The 23675-nt window shown below is 40.3% G+C and overlaps 1 protein-coding gene across 4 annotated transcripts in view; it reads right to left on the reverse strand.

Annotated features, from left to right (window-relative positions):
* PATJ (PATJ crumbs cell polarity complex component) overlaps positions 1–23675 on the reverse strand; it is a 361962-nt gene that overhangs the window by 38390 nt on the left and 299897 nt on the right. For all 4 annotated transcript variants that reach the window (XM_019449080.2, XM_019449079.2, XM_019449078.2 and 1 more), the window contains exons 35-36: positions 7844–7927; positions 1852–2045 (exon numbers count right to left, since the gene is read on the reverse strand). In XM_019449080.2, the coding sequence (XP_019304625.2) occupies positions 1852–2045; positions 7844–7927 (278 nt within the window). The remainder of the gene's footprint in view (positions 1–1851; positions 2046–7843; positions 7928–23675) is intronic.

Consider the following 23675-nt stretch of genomic DNA (forward strand, 5'->3'; position numbering starts at 1 on the left):
GTTATTGTCAGTCACTAGCTGTTGCAAACAATGTGCAATGGAGAACATATCTACAAGAATACTGTTAGGATACATTTCTAGTTGTGGAATTGCTAAGTCAAAGAATTGTGCATTGTGAAAGCGTATACACCTGATCCTTTACAATGGAACATTTTGGGCTAAGGAACGTGAATGTTCCTTACAAACCCAATCTGAAATAGTAGTGTTGTACGAAGATGGTTTTATCAATCCACTATGAGGCAATAAAGTAAAAATCATTACTCTCTGTGGAATCTCGCCAGGCATATGCATGTGTCACAGGTAAGCAAACTTCAACATGGGCTCTGTCAGGTGCTCTGCACCAGGTATGCAGGGAGTTTGTTTAGAAATATGAGTCTCAACTTTTTTGATTTGCAATGCGTTTTCCGAGTGACGATTTAACAGTGCTGAAGAATGAGATCAGGACAGCACAGTACCTGGCACAAAATCAGTGCTCTCAAAAACTCTCTAATATTTTATTTTAATAACAGCTTGGACTGCTGGAAAAAAAACAATGGGCTAGCCATCAGAAGTCTTTGAAGGCACAGGATGTAATATACATAAAACCATTTCAGTGCTCCCTAAGACGATGGTTGATACCCATTTAAGGCCATATTGGGGCGTCACCTGACAATCTTGCAGCCCTGTTGGAATAAACACACACCAAATAACTAAAACCAGTAAACCATGGAAGCTAGAATTGCAGTTGCAAGATATGACTTACTTCTCTAATCTACTGATATTATTCTATAATGCCTATCATATGGGTAAGCGGCACAGACTTCAAATGAAAAGCCTAGCCACCAGGATCTACCTACATTTTTGGTGCAAGTTACCTTTTGGGGACATCTTTCTTAATGAAAACTACTGTCATAAAGAATTTGTCTCTCAACTACACTTATTCAGCTAGTTTTTGAAACTCACCAGCTAGATGTAGTTAACAGCATAAGATTAACATGGTATTCATGGCAGAGGAATTTTCTTTCTCTTTTTAAAATTTTTTTAAGTTTATTTATTCACTGAGAGAGAGCACAAGCAGGGGAGAGGCAGAGAGAGGGAGGGAGAGAGAATCCCAAGCAGGCTCTACACTGTCAGTGCAAAGCCTGATGTGGGGTTTGAACCCACGAACCGTGAGATTATGACCTGAGCCAAAGACAGATGCTTAACCGACTGAGCCACCCAGGCACTCCGGAATTTTCTTAACCCAACTCTGTATAAACCTATCTCTTGATATTAGCTATTTCTTGGGTAAAGCCTCAGATCTAAGTGACTCCAAGGTATAAAAACCCTTTTGAGTCTCTTATTTATTTATTTATTTATTTACTTACTTATTTATTTATTTATTAAAAAAAAATTTTTTTTAACGTTTTATTTATTTTTGAGACAGGGAGAGACAGAGCATGAACAGGGGAGGGTCAGAGAGAGGGAGACACAGAATCTGAAACAGGCTCCAGGCTCTGAACTGTCAGCACAGAGCCCGACGCGGGGCTCGAACTCATGGACGGCGAGATCATGACCTGAGCCGAAGTCGGCCGCTTAACCAACTGAGCCACCCAGGCGCCCCGAGTCTCTTCTTATTCTATATGGGAACAAATATAGTCTCAGTTGACTGGGCTTCAGGTTCTATCTTCATATGACACATTTTTTTTTTTTTTTTTTTTGGTAAGATCTTGCTCAGAGATATTACCAATGTCATTCTAATATTTATAGATAGGTTGAATTTAGAAGCCATACTGTTAGTTTACATGAGACTTTACCTTTCAGTGTTTGTAGGCTCCCTAGGGCTCTGAAGGAAAAGGCCAATCTGTCCTAACTTGCATAGTATTTCCTTACCGTTTCCCAACAATACTCAGACCCAGTCCTCGGCCGGCCTTTTTCTGCAGATCCACTGGGAAAATCTCCAAGTTCTCCTCATCCCTGTAGTGTGCCTCATCTCTATACACCACCAGCCGCACCTTCTGGGGGGTCTGCCTCAGGGCTGTGATGGCTTCTTCATGGCTGGCGCTCCTCAGGTCAATCCCATTAACCTGGAACAATGGACATCTGAGATGGGCTGCTGACAGCAGAGACCTCCATGCTGGTTCTGTCTGGAGCTCTTTAATCCAACCAGTGACAAACCTCTGGAAATTTCTAGCTGTTCCCAAGGCAGGTGGCAACTATTGGCAGTAGTAGCTGCTTCATGTATAAAGGAGGTAGCCCTTATCCTCTCCTACCCCAAAAGCATAGAGGGTGCTTAGTACACACAGTAATGCTGTTTTGCAAAGCTGTGAGCTCTACTATGGAATCAACATGGTTGGGGAGGGGGGAGGGTGAAAGGGAGCAGGAGGGGTGGAAGGGTCTAACGGCCTCATGTAATTGAGGTCAAAAGGGAAATGAACATTAGTGTTGGTCAGCATTTTAGGACTCAGTTTGCTTATTGAATTTGACGTCCTCACTCTTAATTGCAAACATCACAACTACTTTAGAATAAGCCGGAAAAAAAATGAGAGACCAGTATTTCTGACAGTGTCGAAACCCCCTTGAAGTATACCCTTCTGAACCTGGATCCGAGAGAGCACAAATAGGACCATAAGTTAGAAGCAAACTGTACTGGAAACAGCACTGAGTAAAGCCATGGCTCTGCTTCCGGTAAATCACGTGAATTTGGAAGTTGTGGGCCCTCAATAAGCCTCTGTTTCCTTGTCTGCTAAATGGAGATCATATAGCCAGTTTACTTATTTATTTCTTCAAACTTACTTGTGTTTTACTTAAGAAATGTTTGTGTAGTGCTTGTGTATTAGCCCTTTGTAAATATTTACTCATTTAACCCTTATACTAACTCTCTGAAATAGGTACCATTACCATTTTACAGATGAGGAAAGTAAGTCACGGAGGGGCTAAAGAGACTTGACCCAGGTTATATAGCTAGTCACAGTTTGAACCCAGACTATCTTCCCACCCTTAGTCTCTATACCCTTCTGCCTCAACATACTCTTATTTAAAAAAAAAAATTTTTTTTAACATTTATTTATTTTTTGAGAGACAGAGACAGAGTGCGAGCAGGGGAGGTGTAGAGACAGGGGGAGACACAGAATGTGAAGCAGGCTCCGAGCTGTCAGCACAGAGCCCGACGTGGGGCTCAAACTCACGAACCGTGAGATCATGACCTGAGCTGAAGTCAGTTGCTTAAGCAACTGAGCCACCCAGGCACCCCTCAATGTACTCTTAGAATGAGTTATTGGATCCCCTGCCACAGAGAAAGTCAAGCACTGTTATGGATTAGTGGATTTAACAAAAAGGAGAAATTGAGGGGAAGAATGGCCAAGGACTCAAAGGAAGGGAGTCATAGGTCACTCCCTCAAGGTCATAGCTAGGAAAAGACACAAAGGGAAGAGTAGGCACAGGTCATGGCCAGTAGTGGGGTGGGCGATGGGGTGGGGGGTGGGGTGGCAGAATAGAAGATTTCCCTCAAGATGCTGGTTCTACTCCATGTTTTAGTCCATCCCTGTGTGTCCTGGGCAAGTCAAGCTTATCTCTGGTCTTCCATTCCTTCATCTGTACAATAAGGGATTGGTCTCAGGCTTTTCCAATTCTAACATTCCAAAGACTAGTGACTTGTGGCATAAAGATTGGTTACAGAGAGGGAGAAGAGAGCAATGAGCCTTTCTTGGAGAAGGTGGGTTTTGAGCAATTATTTAAAGCTGATTCTATAAGCCAGAAAAATGTTTAAAAGCCTAATTTTCATGATGCTTTTTCTTTTCTGGTATATCTTGTGTTTGTGTTCTCAATTACATTAACTATACCCAGTGGTTAAGGGGTGCCTAGCTGGCTCTAGTTGGCAGAGCATGCGATTCTTTTTTTCTTAAAGTTTTATTTATTTAAATAGTCTTTACACCCAATGTGGGGCTCAAACTCACGACCCTGAGATCAAAACTTGCACGCTCCTCCGATGGAGCCAGCCGGGTGCCCCCAAGCATGCGACTCTTGATCTCAGGGTCATGAGTTCAAATCCCTGGGCATAGAGCTTACTTTAAAAAATAATAATAATGAAAACAAAACAAAAACAAAAACAAAAACAAAAAAACCCCAACCCAAACAGTGGTTAAGTATGGGTTTTAGATACAGACGGCCTTCAGTTTGAGCATGGATTTTAACTTACGTTGTGAAACCTCATGTATATTAGTCAAGCTAAGCTTCAACTGGGTCATTTATGAATTGGAGATAATATCTATTTAGTGTTGTGAGGATTAAGGGAAATAAACCCTCTAAGGCATTCGGCACAGGACCTGGCACACAGTTAAGTGCAATGTAAGTTAGAAGTTGGGATTTTATAAGGAGTTGAAGTAACCCCTGTCAGGGCTGTTTTCAGTCAGTGCCAGCATTCACTGTTACTTTAGGCCCATGAGTGCACTCTCATTGTTTGTGAGGTAAATCCATAGGACAAAGGGGAAAACAATGTCTCTAGAAAATGTGGTCCGAAGTGATTATTTCCCTGTATTCCAATAGATGGCACACCAGACCACTTCTGTTACTCAAATGCAAAATAGTTACTTCCCTGGACTCCAGGTGAGTTCTCGTAAGCCTCTGAAATAGCTTGTGAGAGGCCCTAGCAATTATACTTTCCATAAAAAGCACTGTCATGAAACTAATATAATAAAAGCAATTTATACTAAATTCCAGCATGAAGATGACTGCCCAAATCCAAGACATCTGCTCCAAGTTCACAGTTTTCATTTCCTCCTTTGCTTATCAAGAGGCACCACTAAATGCACCAGTGATCATAAGAGAAATATCGCTGTGCAGCTCGAATATTGTGGAGTGATGTATTACCTTAAGTGCCTTACAGAAGCACTATATGCATTATTTAGAGCATTGATTGTAAAAGGGTAGGGGTGGTAATTGCAGAGCTCCCTACTTGAGACAAAGAGCCATAGGAGGCCCCAGTCATCAAGGGGAGTGAATCACATCTCTTGGATAGGACGAGGAAGTGGGGAAGTCACTGCTTTCGAGGGAAAGAATAACCAAACCAGGCAGCACTTTCTCACTACTTTATTCCACAGGGAAAACCAGGCTTTAGCCCTTTACTCTTTCTGCTCCCACTTGCACAAAAATAGAAGATAATGGACGTAGAATTAGGGAAGGATGAGGGAATGAGTCTAAAAGGAGAATCAGAAAGAAGACAGTTCATGCTAATTATAGAATCATAAATCTTGCCATGCTAAAAAATTGCTGGATTAGATCTTTGTCAGCAAAATCTGGCTTGTCCCAGTTTTTAAAAAAGTAATCTCTACGCTCAATGTGGGGCTCGCACCCAAGGCTCCAAGATCAAGAGTGGCATTTTCTTCTGACTGAGCCAGTCAGGCGGCCCATGGCTTGTCCTGATTTTAACAAGAGGATAGAATTAAAATTATGAAAGGCCACTGACAATGCAGGCCACTGACAATGCAATACTACTCTCATAAGTAGAAAGGCCATTGTGTGGAAAGTGCTGATACACAGTTATCTTGTTTCACGGTCTTGAAATGTACTGCCAAAGCTGGCCTGTTTTCTCAAGGCAAACCTGCAGGCCGAAGGCTGATGATGCCTAATTATGCATCTGTACACATCAACCACAACTAGCACAAGTCCAAATGTGGGGTCTAAAGCTGCTTACAAAGGAAACATGATGTTACTTGACCAAACAGCTACTTCTTTAAAAAAAATTTTTTTTAAATGTCTATTTATTTTGGAGAGAGACAGAGTGTGAGCAGGGGAGGGGAAGAGAGAAAGACACATACACAGAATCCGAAGCAGGCTCCAGGCTCCTAGCTGTCAGCATAGAGTCCGACACAGGGCTCAAATTCACACACTGTGAGATCATGATTTGGGCTGAAGTTGGTTGCTTAACTGACTGAGCCACCCAGGTGCCCCCATACAGCTACTTCTTAACTAAACACATGACATGCTTTTGTGGACTAGATACTGCATGGGGTAAAATTTCCTGATCAATAAAAAAACAACTTTTGTTTTAGTTGACACACACTGTTATATTATATCCTGGTCATCTTTAATGTTTGTTTATTTTTGAGAGAGAAAGAGAGACAGAGCATGAGCAGGGAAGAGGCAGAGAGAGGGAGTCACAGCATCTGAAGCAGGCTCCAGGTTCTGAGCTGTCAGCACAGAGCCCGACGTGGGCTAACTCACGAACTGTGAGATCATGACCTGAGCCAAAGTTGGATGCTCAACTGACTGAGCCACCAAGTGCCCCATGTCCTGGTCATCTTTAATGAGGAGTATAGACCATCCATCCATATTGGGTAATATAATTCAGTTGGATGCCAGGAAATGGTTTGAGTTTTCAATTTCTCCTTCCACTCAATTGCCTTCTTCATGTTAACCTATCCTGAGTATTCACTTGTACATGAATATGAAAGAGAACAGCTACAGCTGAGATATCCCATACAAATAGTTTTAAAAAGGGATTTTTTTTTTTTTACTGAAGTATAACTGTTATGAAATAAACTATATTTAAAGTATATAATTTATATTGCTAATTTATGTGATTTATACCTATGCAACCATCACCATAATCAAGAAAATGCTCCACAGATTAGATTTAGTTTCAAGTGACCATTATAGAATAATCCATGGGCTTACAAATCATGTATCTAGGCATGTATGCATCTGTACTCTTTTGAATATTCAATCTATTCATCTTACAAAGCCAATTATGATAACACCAGTTAATTAGAAAACCTAGGGAGAAAAAAAAAAAAAAACCCTTGAAACTCCTGACCACTAAAAAATGGTGCTATATGCAAAAGCAGTCAAGCCAAATCCCAAAGAGGCCTCGCTTATTTTTCTAACCTCATACACTTGTACCTTAATGAATGTACTGGGAATATGTCCTAATCCAATGATGAAGAACAGTAAAGGTCTGCAGAGAAACCCTGAATTTAATTTGCAGCGAGCCCGGCCTCTCCTTTAACTCTTTCTTGCCTATATTTTCTGCCCTTAATTATATTTGTGGTTTCATCTTGGGAGGCAAACTTGAACCACCAAAGGGGAAATAAAATTCTATGATGTCATTCATAATGTGCTGTATTAAAGTTGCAAAGCAAAAATGCACATGCCCACCATAAAATGTTAACTATTCAATTAAATTCATCCAATGAAAGAAATAAATGTTGCCTAAAGGTCTCACATCATCAAAAAAGCTTTTTCGTTCCACCTACCAGAATGCCTGGCATTGACCTGCCATTCATCCGTTCCTTGGTTCAGACACTGCCTGCTTTGGCATTTTTTAAAAGGCTTTAACACCTTTGCTAATTGAGAGCCCATTTGAAAGAGGCAAGCTAAACATTTCATTTCTCCCTAAAGGGAGAAGATTCTACATTTTCATCAACTAGAAAACAAAAGCGGAAAGCATTTTACTTAACGATTTATTAGGAGTAAGAAAACAATACTTAAAACAGCACTGAAGTCTTTAAAACATCGGCTGTCCATGTTTTTGCATATGTCTGTGTTTTTAGGAGAATTTAGACAGCTTTAGTGAAGCGGCAAAACAAGTCAAGTTGCAATACTATGCACTCTCATTTGATATTAAGATTATAGAACTATAGGTTGTACTTCTGCTATAATTTAAAAAAGTTTTCACAGATTTAGATTGATGATCTGCCATGATTCTGATTATAGTTATTCAATGTACATTAAAGAAAGAAAAAAGAGTAAGGTACATCTTTTGCTAAATGGGAGAGAGATAAGTGAGGACAAAATGGAGTACAAGACTGTGAATAAATACTTTGTGGATCAAGGTCAGTAAGGGAACTGTATTTGCTAGTATTAAATGAAACTCATAGTCTTATACCTCTAATATCTGGTCACCAGCCCAAAGTCTTCCGTCTCTGGCCGCGGCTCCTTCTTCGTAGACTTCGTGTATAACTATAGCATCCTAGAAAAAACAAATTCTTATTAATTTTCGACAACCATAAATGCTTCCTTACACAAACAACCAAACCATAGGCAGCGACCCATAAATTGCCATTTGCTAATAGTGTCATATTTTATGGGACCTGAAGGTAAATAAAATACACAGTTACCATATATTCCAAGGTATAATTAATTTTTCCTAAGTTTCTTATTTCATTCCTTTAGAACTGGCTTTGCCTAATATTTCAAGGTAAACTTCCCCCCTGTGTTTTACTGTTAACCTGTACATTGCTGCTGTGTATGAACTTGAGGTGAACTGTGCGTCATTCTTATTTTCATTTTATGGTATATTTTGAAACATGGTTTCAAGTATTTATTAGTATTCAAGGATTTGGCATAGATGTGTGGTCTGATGCAGGGGGTCTGTCAGGCCCATTACTTGGGCAATGAAAGAAAAGAACTTAAGTGGAGTGAAATGACCCTGGAGGATGAAGCATGGAGGAGGGGGAAGGGTGTTCATGACCCTAAGTAAGTGTAAGACAGCCGTGGGTTCCAATTCTGACCCACCATTGTGTAATCTTGGGCAAATTAACTCCTGAACTCAGCATTCTGAGCCATAAAATCAGGACAATACCTAAGGCAGGTAAGCTCAGGCTGAGGAAAGTATTTCATGGTTAGTGAATTAAAACAAAAAATTCCTATCTTTTCAAATTAATAACCTTAAATTTTAATCATCATAAAAATAACACATACCAGTGTAAAGAACTCAAGCAATACCACAGCATGTAGTAAACCACAGAAATAAACTGCCTCCTTGGTCTGCCCCTCAGTCTCACTCCCCAGAGACAATCACCATCAACAGTTTCCTAAGGATCCCTGCAGACAATGTACATCTCTACACCCAAATATTTCTATCATATGTACATATATTTTGGTGAGACTACTTTTAAAATATTCAGTTGAATATGTTCACACAACTTTCCCCCCTCATGTTAAGCAAGTAGAGGATTTTTATAGAGCTGAAAACTAAAGCAGCCAGAAGCCATTGGTTCTTTCTGCTGTTTATCAGACTGAAGGGCCTGAAAAATATGATGTTGGAAGGATTATGCCAGCTGTGTTGGAGGGCTGCTGGGAAAGGAAAAGAGCTTCTGCGTGGAGACTAGAAACAGAGATCTGTGGGTCCCATGAGAAGTGCAGAAGCCCTGCACTGCCCAGTGTCCCCCATGCCACACCAGCCCCAGCACATGCACTGGCTTACCAGACTCTGCAAGCAATGGTCAAGGGGGCCACAAGCCATGCACAATGGATCCCACCTTGGAAGAAGTCCTGTGTCCCAAGCACTGGGGCTTGGAAGCAACAGGATTTCTAGACTTGAGGTCATGAAGGCTTGGGTAAGACGGGCTTGATGACAACTGGAGGGACTGATGATAATGGCCAGGGGCCCACCAATGATGTCTGGGAGTTTTGTGAGGAGACCAGAACCCTGAGAGCTTGAGGAGCCTACGAAATGACTGAGGGTGATTCTGCCTTGGCCCAGAAGTATGGAACCTCAGAATCAGAATTAAATTGATGTGAAGTCAAACATAAAGAAATATTTCTTGCAGAAGTATAACAAATAAGACAAAAAAAAAAAAAAAAAAAGATCCAAACCAAATCTACTTTCTTAAAAAAATAAATAGGGGCGCCCGGGTGGCTCAGTCGGTTGGGCGTCCGACTTCAGCTCAGGTCACGATCTTGCGGTCCGCGAGTTTGAGTCCCGCGTCGGGCTCTGGGCTGATGGCTCAGAGCCTGGAGCTTGCTTCCGATTCTCTGACCCTCTCTCTCTGACCCTCCCCCGTTCATGCTGTGTCTCTCTCTGTCTCAAAAATAAATAAACATTAAAAAAAAATTTATTAAAAAAAAATAAATAAAAAGGTTCTTATGTGAATTTGGGAGTAGAGAAGCAATACAAGAAAATACTAAGAAGTTCTACAACCAGATGACTCCACTGGTTTCCAAATATCTTTCTCACTACTTTCATTTTATCATCACATGCTTCTGAAAACATTCTTTATTATAGCAATTATAAAGGCAGCTCCCAGGAGACAGGAGAGGTTCCCTAATCCAGACAATTTACATTACAGATTTTGTATCAGCAACAGATTTTAGACCATTCTTTGTTTTAACTCTGATTTATGAAATTTCCGGATGCAGGGAGCATCTAGACTGCCAAGAGTTGGTTCCTCTGAACTGCTTCAAGGGAATGGCTTTGTGAAAACGTGCTGGGTCAGTGGCTTCAGGAGATCCCAGCAACACTGCCAAGATGACACCAAGGGCCAGTTTTATGAAAGTAGTGCAGGGAGAAACTGACGCAAGTTCCTTGTAATGACTTGTGTCATGCTGGTGTTTCAAGTTTGGAGGCCAAACAGCCCCCCTTCATTGGACTGACAGAATCAGACTGAACTCCTACTAACATGGTGTTTACAGAGTTCAACTTCCAGCATAAACTTCTTTAATTTTGCAACATTACAAAAGTCAAATGGGAAATTTCTCTTCATTTACACTTAAATGGAAGAAAAATATCAACTGTAGTTTTTATTCCATAAAAGTAGCCCAGGGGCGCCTGTGTGGCTCAGTCAGTTGAGTGTCCGACTTTGGCTCAGGTCATAGTTTGCGGCTTCGAGCTCCACATCGGGCTCTGTACTGACAGCTCAGAGCCTGGAGCCTGCTTTGGATTCTGTGTCTCCCTCTCTTTTTGCTCTTCCTCTGCTCACGCTCTCTCAATAAACAAACAAACAAACAAACAAACAAACAAATAAATAAGTAAAATAAACACACACTAAAAAAAAAAAAAGTAGCCTGAATTAAAACCTCTTCAATACTTTCTGGGTGTTCAATGAACTCTTTTTTTTTTTTTTTAATGTTTATTTATTTTTGAGAGAGAGAGAGAGAGAGAGAGCGCACAAGCAGGGGAGGGGCAGAGAGAGAGGAAGACACAGAATTCAAAGCAGGCTCCAGGCTCTGAGCTGTCAGCACAGAGCCTGATGTGGGGCTCGAACCCACAAACTGCGAGATCACGACCTAAGCCGAAGTCTGGCGCTTAACCGACTGAGCCACCCAGGCGCCCCAATGAACTCTTTCTTTAAAGTTTATTTATTTGAGAGAGAGTGTGGTGTGCAAGCAGGGGAGGAAGAGAGAGAGAGGGAGACAGAATTCCAAGCAGGCTCCGTGCTGTCAGAGCCCAACACAGGGCTCAAACTGACGAACCATGCAATCATCACCGGAGGCGAAATCAAGAGTTAGACGCTTAACCAACTGAGCCACTGAGATGCCCCATAATGAATCTTATAAATAAAAGAAATATACTATCGCTCAAATGCTGAACTCCCTGTCAATCTGTTTTGTCCAGGAGTCTGTGTGAAAAACTCCCCATTATTTCTTCCCTTTTGCTTGACTACTGTTGTGATTTCTCTTAAAGTTATCAATGAAAATACAAGAAAACAGTAGACACTCTAACCTATCAATAGAAAAAGGTCACATTTCTTACCATGTGCCCTATGTGTTGACACTGGATTGTGAAGTTAAGGTTCTGCTCAGCTGTACTAAAAGGGGGTGCTAGACATGAGAGGTAGGGGCCAACAGGTAAATTAGAAATGTGGGCTGGTGAACTGAAAAGAAAAATAGATTTATTTTTTACAACTTACACAGTTGATAAGGTAGGACAAAATAATAAAAAAAAGATACTGTATTGAGCTATTTTAGGCATCTATTTGACAAGGCCACAAAAAATTTTTACTTCTTACTTTGAAAAAATTGTGATTAGATGAAATAATGGGTCATTAATGAAAGACTGCTATTCATTGTTTTAAGGAAAAAATTTGGAGTTGATTATACACATGATTCTTATCTCCTCATTGTATATCCTCTTAAATTTTAATGCTCTTGAGCTGTTCAAGCAAAACTGCTTGTTGGCACAGTTCTGAGTACCTTCTTCTTCCACTCTTATCTCTGCATATTTAAGTAACATTCCTTCACCCTAGGATACCTCAGTGACTCCATCTACCAATACCAATGACTTCTAAAACTCATCTATTCCAGAAGCATTCTATTCATCATTTCCCTGTGGGTGGGTTGCTGGCTCACACTGAGGAGAGGCTATAGAGACAGATGATTATGAGCTAGGCCTCTGGAGTCAGATTTCTTAGTCCAAATCTTGGCCCTGCTACTTCTGGCCACGGGCCTTGGGAAGACTGTTAACCTCTCCCTTAGCTTCCTCATGTTTATATGGTTTTAACAATACTATTTGCACATAAAGCTTTATGTACAATGCCAGCACATAGTAAGGAAGTGGGAACATCTCATTTATTTTAACACCTCTGTGCCAGAGTTGCTGCACGCTTCCCATTCGTGCCATTCAATCCTCATAACGATGAAGCAAGTGCCGTATTATTAGTCTCATTTACAGTTGGGGATATGGAGGCTCAGAAGGATTCAGACTTGACCAGGTCTTTGCATCTTCTAAGTAGGGAAGATCACATTCCAACTTGGGACTGTTTAACACCAAAGCCTGTGTTCCTACAGCCATTGCAAGCATCTCACCTGTTTTGAATATTTTATTTTGCACTTGTATAGAAGCTAACCTGGGATTTTCCATATGGCATCAATTCTGTTGAAATACTGTCTCCTTAACTCCACAGCAAAAACCTTAAGGGCATGGGCTGATCATTTTGTAGACAGTGAACAAAAAGACAACTGGGGAAGTGAAAATTGAAGCCTCTCGCTTAATGAAGTGGGGTGATGATCTATGGACCTCACTTGCTAGTTAGGGGTTTGTGCTACACAAAACACGATGGTTAAGAACTCTCCCCAACCCAACATGGAGTCTCTCTCTCTCTTTTTTTTTTTTTTAATTTTTTTAACGTTTATTTATTTTTAAGACAGAGAGAGACAGAGCATGAACAGGGGAGGGTCAGAAAGAGAGGGAGACACAGAATCTGAAACAGGCTCCAGGCTCTGAGCCATCAGCACAGAGCCCGATACGGGGCTCGAACTCACGGACCATGAGCTCATGACCTGAGCCGAAGTCGGACGCTTAACCGACTGAGCCACCCAGGCGCCCCCCTCTCTCTCTTTTTAATGTTTTTATTTATTTTTGAGAGATAGACACAGCACGAGCTAGTGAGGGGCAGAGAGAGAAAGGGAGACACAGAATCTGAAGCAGGTTCCAGGCTCTGAGCTCTCAGCACAGAGCCTGATGCGGGGCTCGAACTTGTGAACTGCGAGATCATGACCTGGGCGGAAGTTGGACCCTCAACTGACTGAGCCACCCAGGTGCCCCTAGCTCTCTCTTAATTCCATTTGTTGTTCTTGTCTCTTCCCTTCATTTTTTTCTATCTTCTTTCTATGCACCCATATTATTCAATGAATGATTTTTTTTTTTTCTACAGGAGCAGATATAAAAGAAAATTATATACAAGTGATGCATTCATGTTTAAAATAAAGTGGTTCAGGGCGTCTGGATGGCTCAGTAGGTTGAGCATCCAAGTCTTGATTTTGGCTCAAGTCATGATCCCAGGGTCTTGGGATTGAGCCCAGCATCAGGGCTCTACACTGGGTGTGGAGCCTGCTTAAGATTCTCTCCCTCTACCCCTCTCATGCTCTAAACTAAACTAAACTAAACTAAACTAAAACAATAAAAATCTTTTCAGTCCAAAACAACCCAGATTAATTTCTCCTAATTAATGGCAGACTTAAGAACCATTTACAGATGACCAAGACTGACATATAATCAAAAACTAATTTCCTCTTGGTAGTTGTGATTTTCACTGTGACAACAGAAATTTAAGTAACATCATCTTATTTACTGCCTGAGACAAGACCAACAATTTTCCTTTGGACACTCTAAATCACTCATTTGACTTGCCAACTCTGGATCCAGGGAAGAATCTGATCAATTAGAGAATCTCTCAGATATGGGTTTTCCTTAATCAGAAGGGTTAGGCAGGATTTCGGAGATGTAGGAAAAGTCCTCTGCTTATAAACTTCTCTCTTGAGGCACCTGGGTGACTTAGTCGGTTAAGGATCTGACTTCAAGTCATGATCTCACAGTTCATGGGTTTGAGCCCCGCATCGGGCTCTGTGCTGACAGCTTAGAGCCTGGAGCCTGTTTCAGATTCTGTGCCTCCCTCTCTCCTGCCACCCCCCCCCCCCACCACTTGCTCACTCTCTCTCTCTCGAAAATAAAAATAAAAATAAAAATAAAACATTAAGAAAAAGCTTTTCTCTCATCAGTCTATGTCTGAAACACATTTAACTTGAGGAAAATTTCTTCATTCCACTAATTAGGGATAACATTAAAAAACAGACACCCAGGAAGAAGTAGCTGGCTCACAAATTGAACATACTGTTTAAGGAACCACTGTTTTAATATCTCCATTCTTCAAAGAATACATATTTGTTTTTAAATACAGATAAAATATTACACATGGTATTACTCTCAAAATAATATACATTGAAAAGTTTCTCTCTGCACCTGTCCCTCAGCCACCATCTATCCCTAACTGGAGACAAATACTATTAAGTTTCCTGTGCTTTTTTAAAAAAAAGTTTATTTAGAGAGAGAGAGAGAACACGAGCAGGGGAGGGGCAGAGAGAGAGGGAGGGAGAGAATCCCAAGCAGGCTCCACGCTGTCAGTGCAGAGCCTGATGCGGGGCTTGATCCCATGACCATGAGATCATGACCTGAGCTGAAATCAAGAGTCAGATGCTTAACTGACTGAGCCACCCAGGAACCTTCAGTTTCTTGTGTATGTTGATATAGAGAGTCTATATATCTATATTTGGAAAGTACAAAGGCACCAAAGGCTTGAAGGTCATGGTCTCTTTTATCTGCTGCCCCCTTTTCTCATGAAATTCTACTTGAGCCAGCCAAATGCCACCTCTTCTATGAAACTTTCTCTGACTCTTTTCCCCTAACAAGGTTGATCAACCTTCCTGTGAGTCACTGCTCTATCCCCTTGTATTATTGAATTTATTAGTATCACAATAGTTTTTTCATGGATCTAGGTCCTATATTACCTCCTAGTCTTGGTGGAACTCTTCCAGACTGGGGGCTGCTTCCAACTCTTCTTTGTATCCTGGTGCTGAGCCCAGGGTAGGCACTGAGTACATGTTTGCTAAATGATTACCAAGAAATTGGTTGGAGATAGAAAGATACATCAAAATGACCCAGAAAGAGGCTGGTAGGGTATGTCATAATCTTACCTACCCAATCAAGCTTCATTCTTCCTTTTTTAAAAATCCCACCCAAGCTTCTGATGGCAAAATATTAGTGACACACAACCCACATACCCATCACAAATGGATATTAAATCCATGTGAATTTCTAAAGGATTTACTTTAGTTCAAAGAGCAATTTAAAGGAGCCAAGTACACGGGACTTAATTGTCATTGAGCCCCACAAAAATCACAAACTCCTCCAGGGGGATTTAAACATTGCATTGCTGGAAAAGAATTTCATAACATGTACTAATGTATCCTTAGAGTCAAAGTCATCAGACATTTCAGCCCATCCATTACCATATTCTTTACTGTTCAGGCTACCAACAAGTAGATAAAGTAACTCATAAACATACCAATCGTTCAGCAAAAGGCAATTTTATCATTGCCACAGTAGGCTCATAACACTTAAAGAAGCCGTGTGTTAGAAAAATTAACTAAGGGTTTCCTGTGCACTGAACAATATCAATAAGCACCCTTGTGTGGGTGAACTATTTCCATAGAATGAGATTTTATAGATTACATTTCTAAATGTTCAGTGGATTGTTCTAATAAGCATTTTAGAATAAAACTTTGATAAAGAATTATGTGGTAGATATTACTATAAAGGACTATATATATATATATATATATATATATATATATATATATATATGGCTCAATTTTACTATTTGTAGGTGTGATATACTTAATTTGGATCACTCTAGAATTAAACCCAATCTTCGTTATACTCATAAAACCTCTGTTCCCACTGCCCTCAAAATAATCCTAGGTGGCATTTTAGCTACAGAAAAATTTCACATTAAATTACACACTTAGGTGGAAAACATATTACCAGTGATCCCCAAAGAGTGTCATGTCTTATTTCCTTGCTTTATGGGAAAAATCCCTGCTAATAAGAAAGACCCATGAGGACCAAAATAAGGATTAAAAAGATTATATAGAGGGGCGCCTGGGTGGCGCAGTCGGCTAAGCGTCCGACTTCAGCCAGGTCACGATCTCGCGGTCCGTGAGTTCGAGCCCCGCGTCGGGCTCTGGGCTGATGGCTCAGAGCCTGGAGCCTGTTTCCGATTCTGTGTCTCCCTCTCTCTCTGCCCCTCCCCCGTTCATGCTCTGTCTCTCTCTGTGCCAAAAATAAAAAAAAAAAAAAAAAAAAAAAAAATAAGAAATAAAAAGATTATATAGAAAATGGGCATTGTTTTTGTCTGGAAGAAGCCATTGTTCAGATCTATGGTCTTAGAGGAATAATGCTCCTTTTAAACATCATTTAATAGAGTTCCCCTCTACGGTTGTCACGGTTCAGAAATCATACAGTCCTGTCTTTCCATATAGTAGACGACTTTCTCAGCAGGAAGGCCAAATCAATGAAGGGTGATAATATAGTGGGAGTAGTAAAATGCTCAGTCCAATGCTGTGCAAATCAAAACTATGTTCACTTCTACCTTGAAACAGATGTAGATGTATTAAGTTACTGATTTGTGATGTCTATTGCAGTTAGAGAGTTAAAAAGAAAACTGTTGGGGTACAACTGTGAAAAAATATGTCACTTTGAACAAAGTTGATAGGCTCCAGACTGTACTTATATAAGTAAAGGGATCAGTGTCTTAGAACATGATGCTTTTCTGTCCCAAATCCTTTGTGGCCAAATTCTTTGGGAAAAAAAACAAAACCCTCAAAAACCAAGCTTCCTTATTATATTTCAATTAGAATGTGATTTTGAGGGGCACCTGGGTGGCTCAGTTGGTTAAGCGTTTGACTTCGGCTCAGGTCATGATCTCGCAGTATGTGAATTCGAGCCTCACGTTAGGCTCTGTGCTGACAGCTCAGAGCCTAGAACCTGCTCCAGATTCTGTCTCCCTTTCTCTCTGCCCCTCCCCCGGTCACACTCTGTCTCTCTCAAAAATAAATAAACATTAAAAAAAAAAAAAAAAAGAACACGATTTTGAAAAAAGAGGGCAGGAAAGTGTAGAAGAAGGACCCAGAACTGGGAATGAGAGGAGTTAGTTTTTCTCACAGCTCTGCAGGTGGCCAATTTTGCAAGTGGTTCTCCATGCACTGCTTTGTTCAGGACACTTATCAGTAAAGCACAGAGTCAAAATACATGGTTTCTAGAGTAATTCCACCTCTATAATTTTAGACCTCTGTGAACTCATACAGCACAAAGTAAAGCGGAGAAAGCCACTGTTTTATGCAGATACTTAAGTCCTGCCTAGGAATAGTAGGACCTCCTTCTAAATGGCAGACCACAAGAATCCCAACTTTTACAGTCTGTGAGAGATCAGAAACATAAGGGTTTGGCTTGGGCTCTGTATTAGTTTTCTTTTACTGCAAAATTTAGTGGCTTAGGGGTGCCTGGGTGGCTCAGTCAGTTAAGCGCCCAACTTTGGCTCAGGTCATGAGGTTCATGAGTTCGAGCCCTGTGTTGGGCTCTGTGCTGACAGCTAGAAGCCTGGAGCCTGCTTTGGATTCTGTGTCTCCCTCTCTCTCTGCCCCTTCCCTGCTCACACTCTGTCTCTGTCTCAAAAATAAAATAAAATAAAACATTAAAAAAATTTAATAAAAAAAAAACCTTAGTGGCTTAAAACAAAAATGAATCATTTGTTTGTTCATGATTCTGTGGGCTGGCAGTGTGGGCTGGGTTCAGGGGGTAGTTCTGCTCCACGCTACCTCGGCTGGGCTCGCAAGAGTTTGCAGTCAGGTTGGCTGGGGCCTCAGCCGAGATAACTGGGCCCCTTTGCCCCCATGTGCTCTTTCATATGGGGTGCCATCCTCCAGGAGGCTGATCTAGGCTTGTCTGCAAGGTGGCAGTCTTTCAGGAGAACAAGAGCTAAGCTGCAAGACCTTGAGGCTAAAGGCTTGGAAGTTACTCAACGCCACTTTCACTACTATTGATCAAAGCAAGTCAATGGGCCAGCTCGAATTCAAGGAAAGTGGAAGGAACTGCACAAAATTTATGATCAATTTTAATCTCCTACAGACTCTATCAAGTCTGCCAGAGGAATTTTCCAGCCTGTAAACAATGGAAGGCAGCAACGTATGGTGGGAAGAATACTGGCTATGGCCACATAAACCTGTGTTCAGAGTTTAGCTCTGCCACTTATCATAGCTTTGTGATACTTCTATTAAGATATTTAGCCTCACTGGGCTAGTGTTCCTGTCTCTGTAAAATGGAACTAATAAATTCTTCCTTTTAGGATTTGAGGACAAAGTGAGATTATGTATATAATGTCAAGCAAAGTGTCTGCCAAATAGATGTTGAATAATTGCTAATGAAGGTTCCCAACACATATATATCTAAGGTTGAAGGGGGCCTATCTGGGACATAAAGGAAGGAATATAGATCAGTGGTCAAAATTCATGACTCTAAGTAGGAATGACACCAATTTCAGTCCATTTTTTGATTTCTATTTTTCCTATTATTATGGTGAACTGAGAATATAAGTGATTGCTTTTTTTTTTTTTTTTAAGTTTATTTTGAGAGAGAGTAAGAGAGCAAGTGGGAAGGGAAGAGAGAGGGAGAGACAGAATTCTAAGCTCTGTGCTGTCAGCACAGAGCCCAGCTTGGGACTCGAGTTCACAAACTGTGAGATTATGACCTGAGCCAAGATCAAGGGTCGGATGCTCAACCAACTGAGCCACCCATGTGCCCCTAATAATTTTATTTTTTTAAATGTTTTATTTATTTTTGAGAGAGAGAGAGAGAGAGACAGAGAGTGAGTGGGAGAGGGGCAGAAAGAGGGAGACACAGAATCGGAGGCAGGCTCCAGGCTCCGAGCTGTCAGTGCAAGAGCCCAATGCAGGGCTCAAACCCATGAACCATGAGATCATAAACTGAGCCTAAGTCAGACGCTTAACCAGCTGAGCCACCCAGGGGGCCCCCTGATGATTTTATTTTTAAGTAATCTCTACACCCAACGAGACATTTGAACTCATAACACCAGGATCAAGAGTCGCATGCTCTATTGACTGAACCAGCCAGGGGCTCCCCGACTGCTTCTTTTCAAGAAAGATTATGCTGGGAAACCTAATGTAAAAGGTGATAAAAGTAGAAATGCAAACATGTGCTATCTTTAATAGGAATGGCAGGACTCATGTCAACAAAGGCAGCTCTCTACTTTCCTTGTTACAGTGGGGCAGTACGTTGTTTAACCCAAGGATGGACAACTTAATGCACTTGTCTTGCTGGGGCATGTGTTATTATGCTTACATTCCATGTGTTTTGTAGATCTTTTTATATTTTTGAACCAATTACAAAGGTAGAAGGCAAAGATGATTCAAGACAAGTTGCAAAGATGCTCATCTTCCCCACCTTCAAACCCAGTGCTTTGATGCAAAAGGTATCTGGCAGACCCTCATTGATTCATGCATGAGAAGCAAAAAGTAAAGAGGTTATTTTCAGTATCTCATAAGAACATAGAGGACTTGAAGCAGAATGTAGTCAACAAATACTGTATTTTCTTTACTTGAAGATGACTTTTTTCTCATTTTGATTTTATAATTTGGATGAATCTCAGAGTCAAGTGTACATTCAATATACTACTTTCCCACTGTGGATACAATAAAAGATGATTACTTTAGAAGAAGTACAGTATTTGTCAAACTGATATAGTTTTGTTTGCAAACTTCATAGGTTGATTATAAATGTTTCTGTTCAGAAAACCTGAAGAAGTCACAGCTGTAAAAGGGAAGTCAGTAAGAGTCAAAAGAACTTACACTTTTAAAAATCTGGATACTCTCACTAATAAATTAGAGTTTGCTAAATAGATTTTCTTTTTTTAAAAAAAGTGTTTATTTATTTTGAGCAGAGAGAGGGTGAGAGAGAATCCCAAGTAGGCTTTGAGCTGCCAGCGTAGAGCCCAACACATGAATCCATGAATCATGAATCCATGAACCGCGAGATTGTGACCCAGCTGAAACCAACAGTCAGGCATTAATGGACTGAGACACCCAGGTGCTCCTAGATTTTCTAAGAATCTCAGAACACAGTCACCAATCAAACCCCATAAGACTCTGTTACAAAAGGAACCAAGAGCCAGTCCTTATCTCCTAATCTTAATTTATTCATCTATTCTAGTAGGTTTGGGGGAGGGTGTAAAGATTTGTACCTACCAAACACTTTAAGAGAAAGAAAATGGATCACAACATTTAGTACCTACTATTTTGGAATACTGAAATATTTTTGGGTGATAAACTATAGACAACATAAATAAGCATTAAATCAGCAATACCAGTGGCTCTTTTGACTAAAAGTATGGATTAAGTGATCAGTTATACAGGAAGCAGTAACACCAATCTGTGTGTGTGTGTGTGTGTGTGTGTGTGTGTGTGTGTGTGTTAAAGGAATGGACTATTTAAGCTAAAAGTCAAGCTCAGGGATTGCAAACTCTTCCACACTATAGGTAACTAAAATGTGGAATGAAAATCACAGCAATAAAACAGCTAATATAAGAATTGCAATGAATATATAAAAAGTTTCACATTTTAAGACTGCAAAGCTTTCCCTTCTCAAACTCAGAAAAGAAACTGTTTTATATTTACTTGAAATGGAATTCCCTTGCCAAGAATGATTTTGCAAAATGTTGATATTCATCAATATGAATATAATTTTTCATACTGAACTATAGATTTATTTTAAGGAAATGGGATAATATTTGCATTATATTTTATAAGTCCCTATAGTTCCATCTGGTCCTTATTTACCTAAACTTTACTCAGCTTGCATAATATTTTTGCTTACAGTCATATTCTTTAAGATCAGAAATGCCCAAATCTGGAAATTCAGAGGTAGTATTCGTTAACATTCTTTCAGTGTGATTCATAGACTTTCTGCAAACTCTGCTTTGATTTTAAAATAAAACTAAGGTAATAAGATGTTTTGTGTAAAAATATATGACTTAAGCAATAATGATAAAAGGAGCCTGGCTTTGGGTGATTACACGCCAAAGCAAACCACACTCCTCGTGAAACAGGCTGTGCAAAGTTCATTCGAAGGGGAATAGCAAAATAAAACACTTAATCAAATGTAAAATAGTTTTCTATTCTGCTTACTTAAAAAAAATATATAGTGGTTTAAATTGCTACAGTCCTAAGTTTAAATGGTCAAAAGCAGTAACAGCTAAACAATAGCAGGCAATATGGTGAATCAGGGTTAAATGAGGTCACTGCAGAGCCAGACATATGGTGAGAGCTAAAAAATATTTTTCGCTTCAATTTCTAGATGGATGACTTTACCACACAGTATCCAAATGTGACAGTCCTTCTACCTTGATGCTTCTTGCTAATGTACCTCTTCTATCTATGGAACTTCTATTTAATAAGACTGACTTAAATTGGTACTGAATCAGGTGGTGAAAAAAATACACATTTGAAACTTAGAGAGAAATAAGATTTTGAATCTGATATTCCCAGGCCTTTTAAATATTAATAGAGCATCTCAATTTTACAATCTATCCTGGGCATCCGCTGACTGACCTCATTTACAATGGGATGGTACCAGGAATATCAAGAGGAACCAAATGCCCGAGGCTAATTGTTTTCCTCTTGTAAGGAGACAAGCTTATCTCCAGACGCAGAGGAACATACAAGTATAGCAACTAGGGCTTATGTTCATAAACTTAACCTTTCTAAAAGTGGTAATAATGACTAGTTTCCATAAACCAAAACTCAACAGTAATTAAGCCTTATTCTCTAGTTAAAAAAACTTAAGACTGACGTTTTAAGAAACCTGTGAGATGGGAATGAAAAGAGAGAATGAATTTCCTTATCCTACCATACCCTTGAGAAAGAGACTTCTCAATGTAACACGTTCCTGTCTGATTAAAAGAGAAAGCCTAATAACACTAATGTCCTCGCAAAGTGGCTGCCTGCATTTGTCAAAATATTTCTCGAGATTTGGCACTCACTACGTAGTTCACTCCAACTTTGGCCAGCTGAGGTCTAGAAAGTTCTTCCTTATGAAAATGTGAAATCTGTTTTTCACTGAGCCGCTCGGAAGCACTTGAACTGTTCCTACCCTTCATCCACACAAAGATAACCTTACGTGTTTGCATGTCACTGTCCCTTCTGAGCTTCCCTTTTCCATTTGATTCAATTCTTCCTCACAGTGATGTGGTTTCAATAATGTCCTTGTCAACTGTGATATAATCACACCCAGAAATGAACAGGATACTCTAGCTACAGCTAAAACTGATCAGAGAAGCACTCCAGACAGATCTAACAGCAGGTGCAAATGCCTTGAATGGAACTGAAGGAGGCCAGCATGGCTGGAGTTCAGAGTGGCTCAGAGGCTAGACAGTCATATTTTTAAGTGTGCAAGGCTCTATATGGTGGTACCAAAGGTACAAAATACAATAAAACAGGTCTGTTCTCAAGATACTCAGGGTCTGGTGGGTGAGATGAACAACCCCCTTTTACAGGTGAAAATCGCTGACACATAGAGGTAGCACTAGAAAAGGAGCCCAGTGGTGTGGCTTTGCAGTCAGATAGCTTGATGAAACTCCAACTGGACCAACTGCTAGCATTATTGTGGTAGGGTCCCCTCCCTAAGGAAAAAAACAAAAACAAAAACAAAAACAAAAAAACCTCAAGGTAACCTGGCTATGCGCGTACATGCAACATCCCTCATGAACTTGTAACATGAAACCACTTAATCAGACTACATGTTTGTGTGCGTTACCATATATGGGAGACAAAGAAGTAGAAAATACATAAAAAACTACTCCACGTGGTGTTCAGGGCTCAGTTCTTCAGGTACAAGCCCAACTGAGCAGTGCCGGCAGGAATAAAGTTGTTTCCTGGAAAGAAAAGCCTTGGGGTCATGATTCTCTGTGTGAGAATCCTGCTGCATTATGTTCTTGGAGAAGTTACCTAACTAATCTGAGTCTCAGTTTCCTCATCTGTAAAATGGGGATAATACCACTACTTCTATAGGGTTGTTGGGAGAATTAAATAAGAGGATACACATTAATTACATATTAAGAACAGTGCCAAACCACTTTTTAAGAGTTTGGTGCTGAAAAATAAATATCTAAGTATGCAGAAACAAAGTCATGTTTCTCAGTGTGCAGCTAATATATCAAAGACATACAGATGAAGGGAACTAAGGATATACTTTAATAGGAATGTTTAATAATAATCACTAATAACTGAACTCAGTATAGACAGGTACTGGGAAAAGTGCCTTATATTCTTTATCTTAATCCACATATCAACCATAAGAGGTAGATTTTGTTGTCACCACTTTCACACAAATGGAGAAGCAGATTAATCTATAACGGTTTAAGTCACTTGTCCAAGACCCTGCAGTGAAAAGATCTGGGATTCTGGTGCCATAGAATCAGCATCATTTCTCAGACTATTAGATTTGATATAACACATTGTCTACAGTGTGGGACCGTTGGCAAAGGTAGCCAGAGAAAGGAAAATGCACAGAGTGAGGGCTCCTGGGGAAGCTTTCCTCATTCTTTCTCCACTTCATTTGTTTAATCCCAAGAATGGTTCAACTTGACCAATAT

Source organism: Panthera pardus, unplaced genomic scaffold, assembly GCF_024362965.1.
Source record: "Panthera pardus isolate Hobbes unplaced genomic scaffold, ASM2436296v1 HiC_scaffold_11, whole genome shotgun sequence".
Taxonomy (NCBI): Eukaryota; Metazoa; Chordata; class Mammalia; order Carnivora; family Felidae; genus Panthera; species Panthera pardus.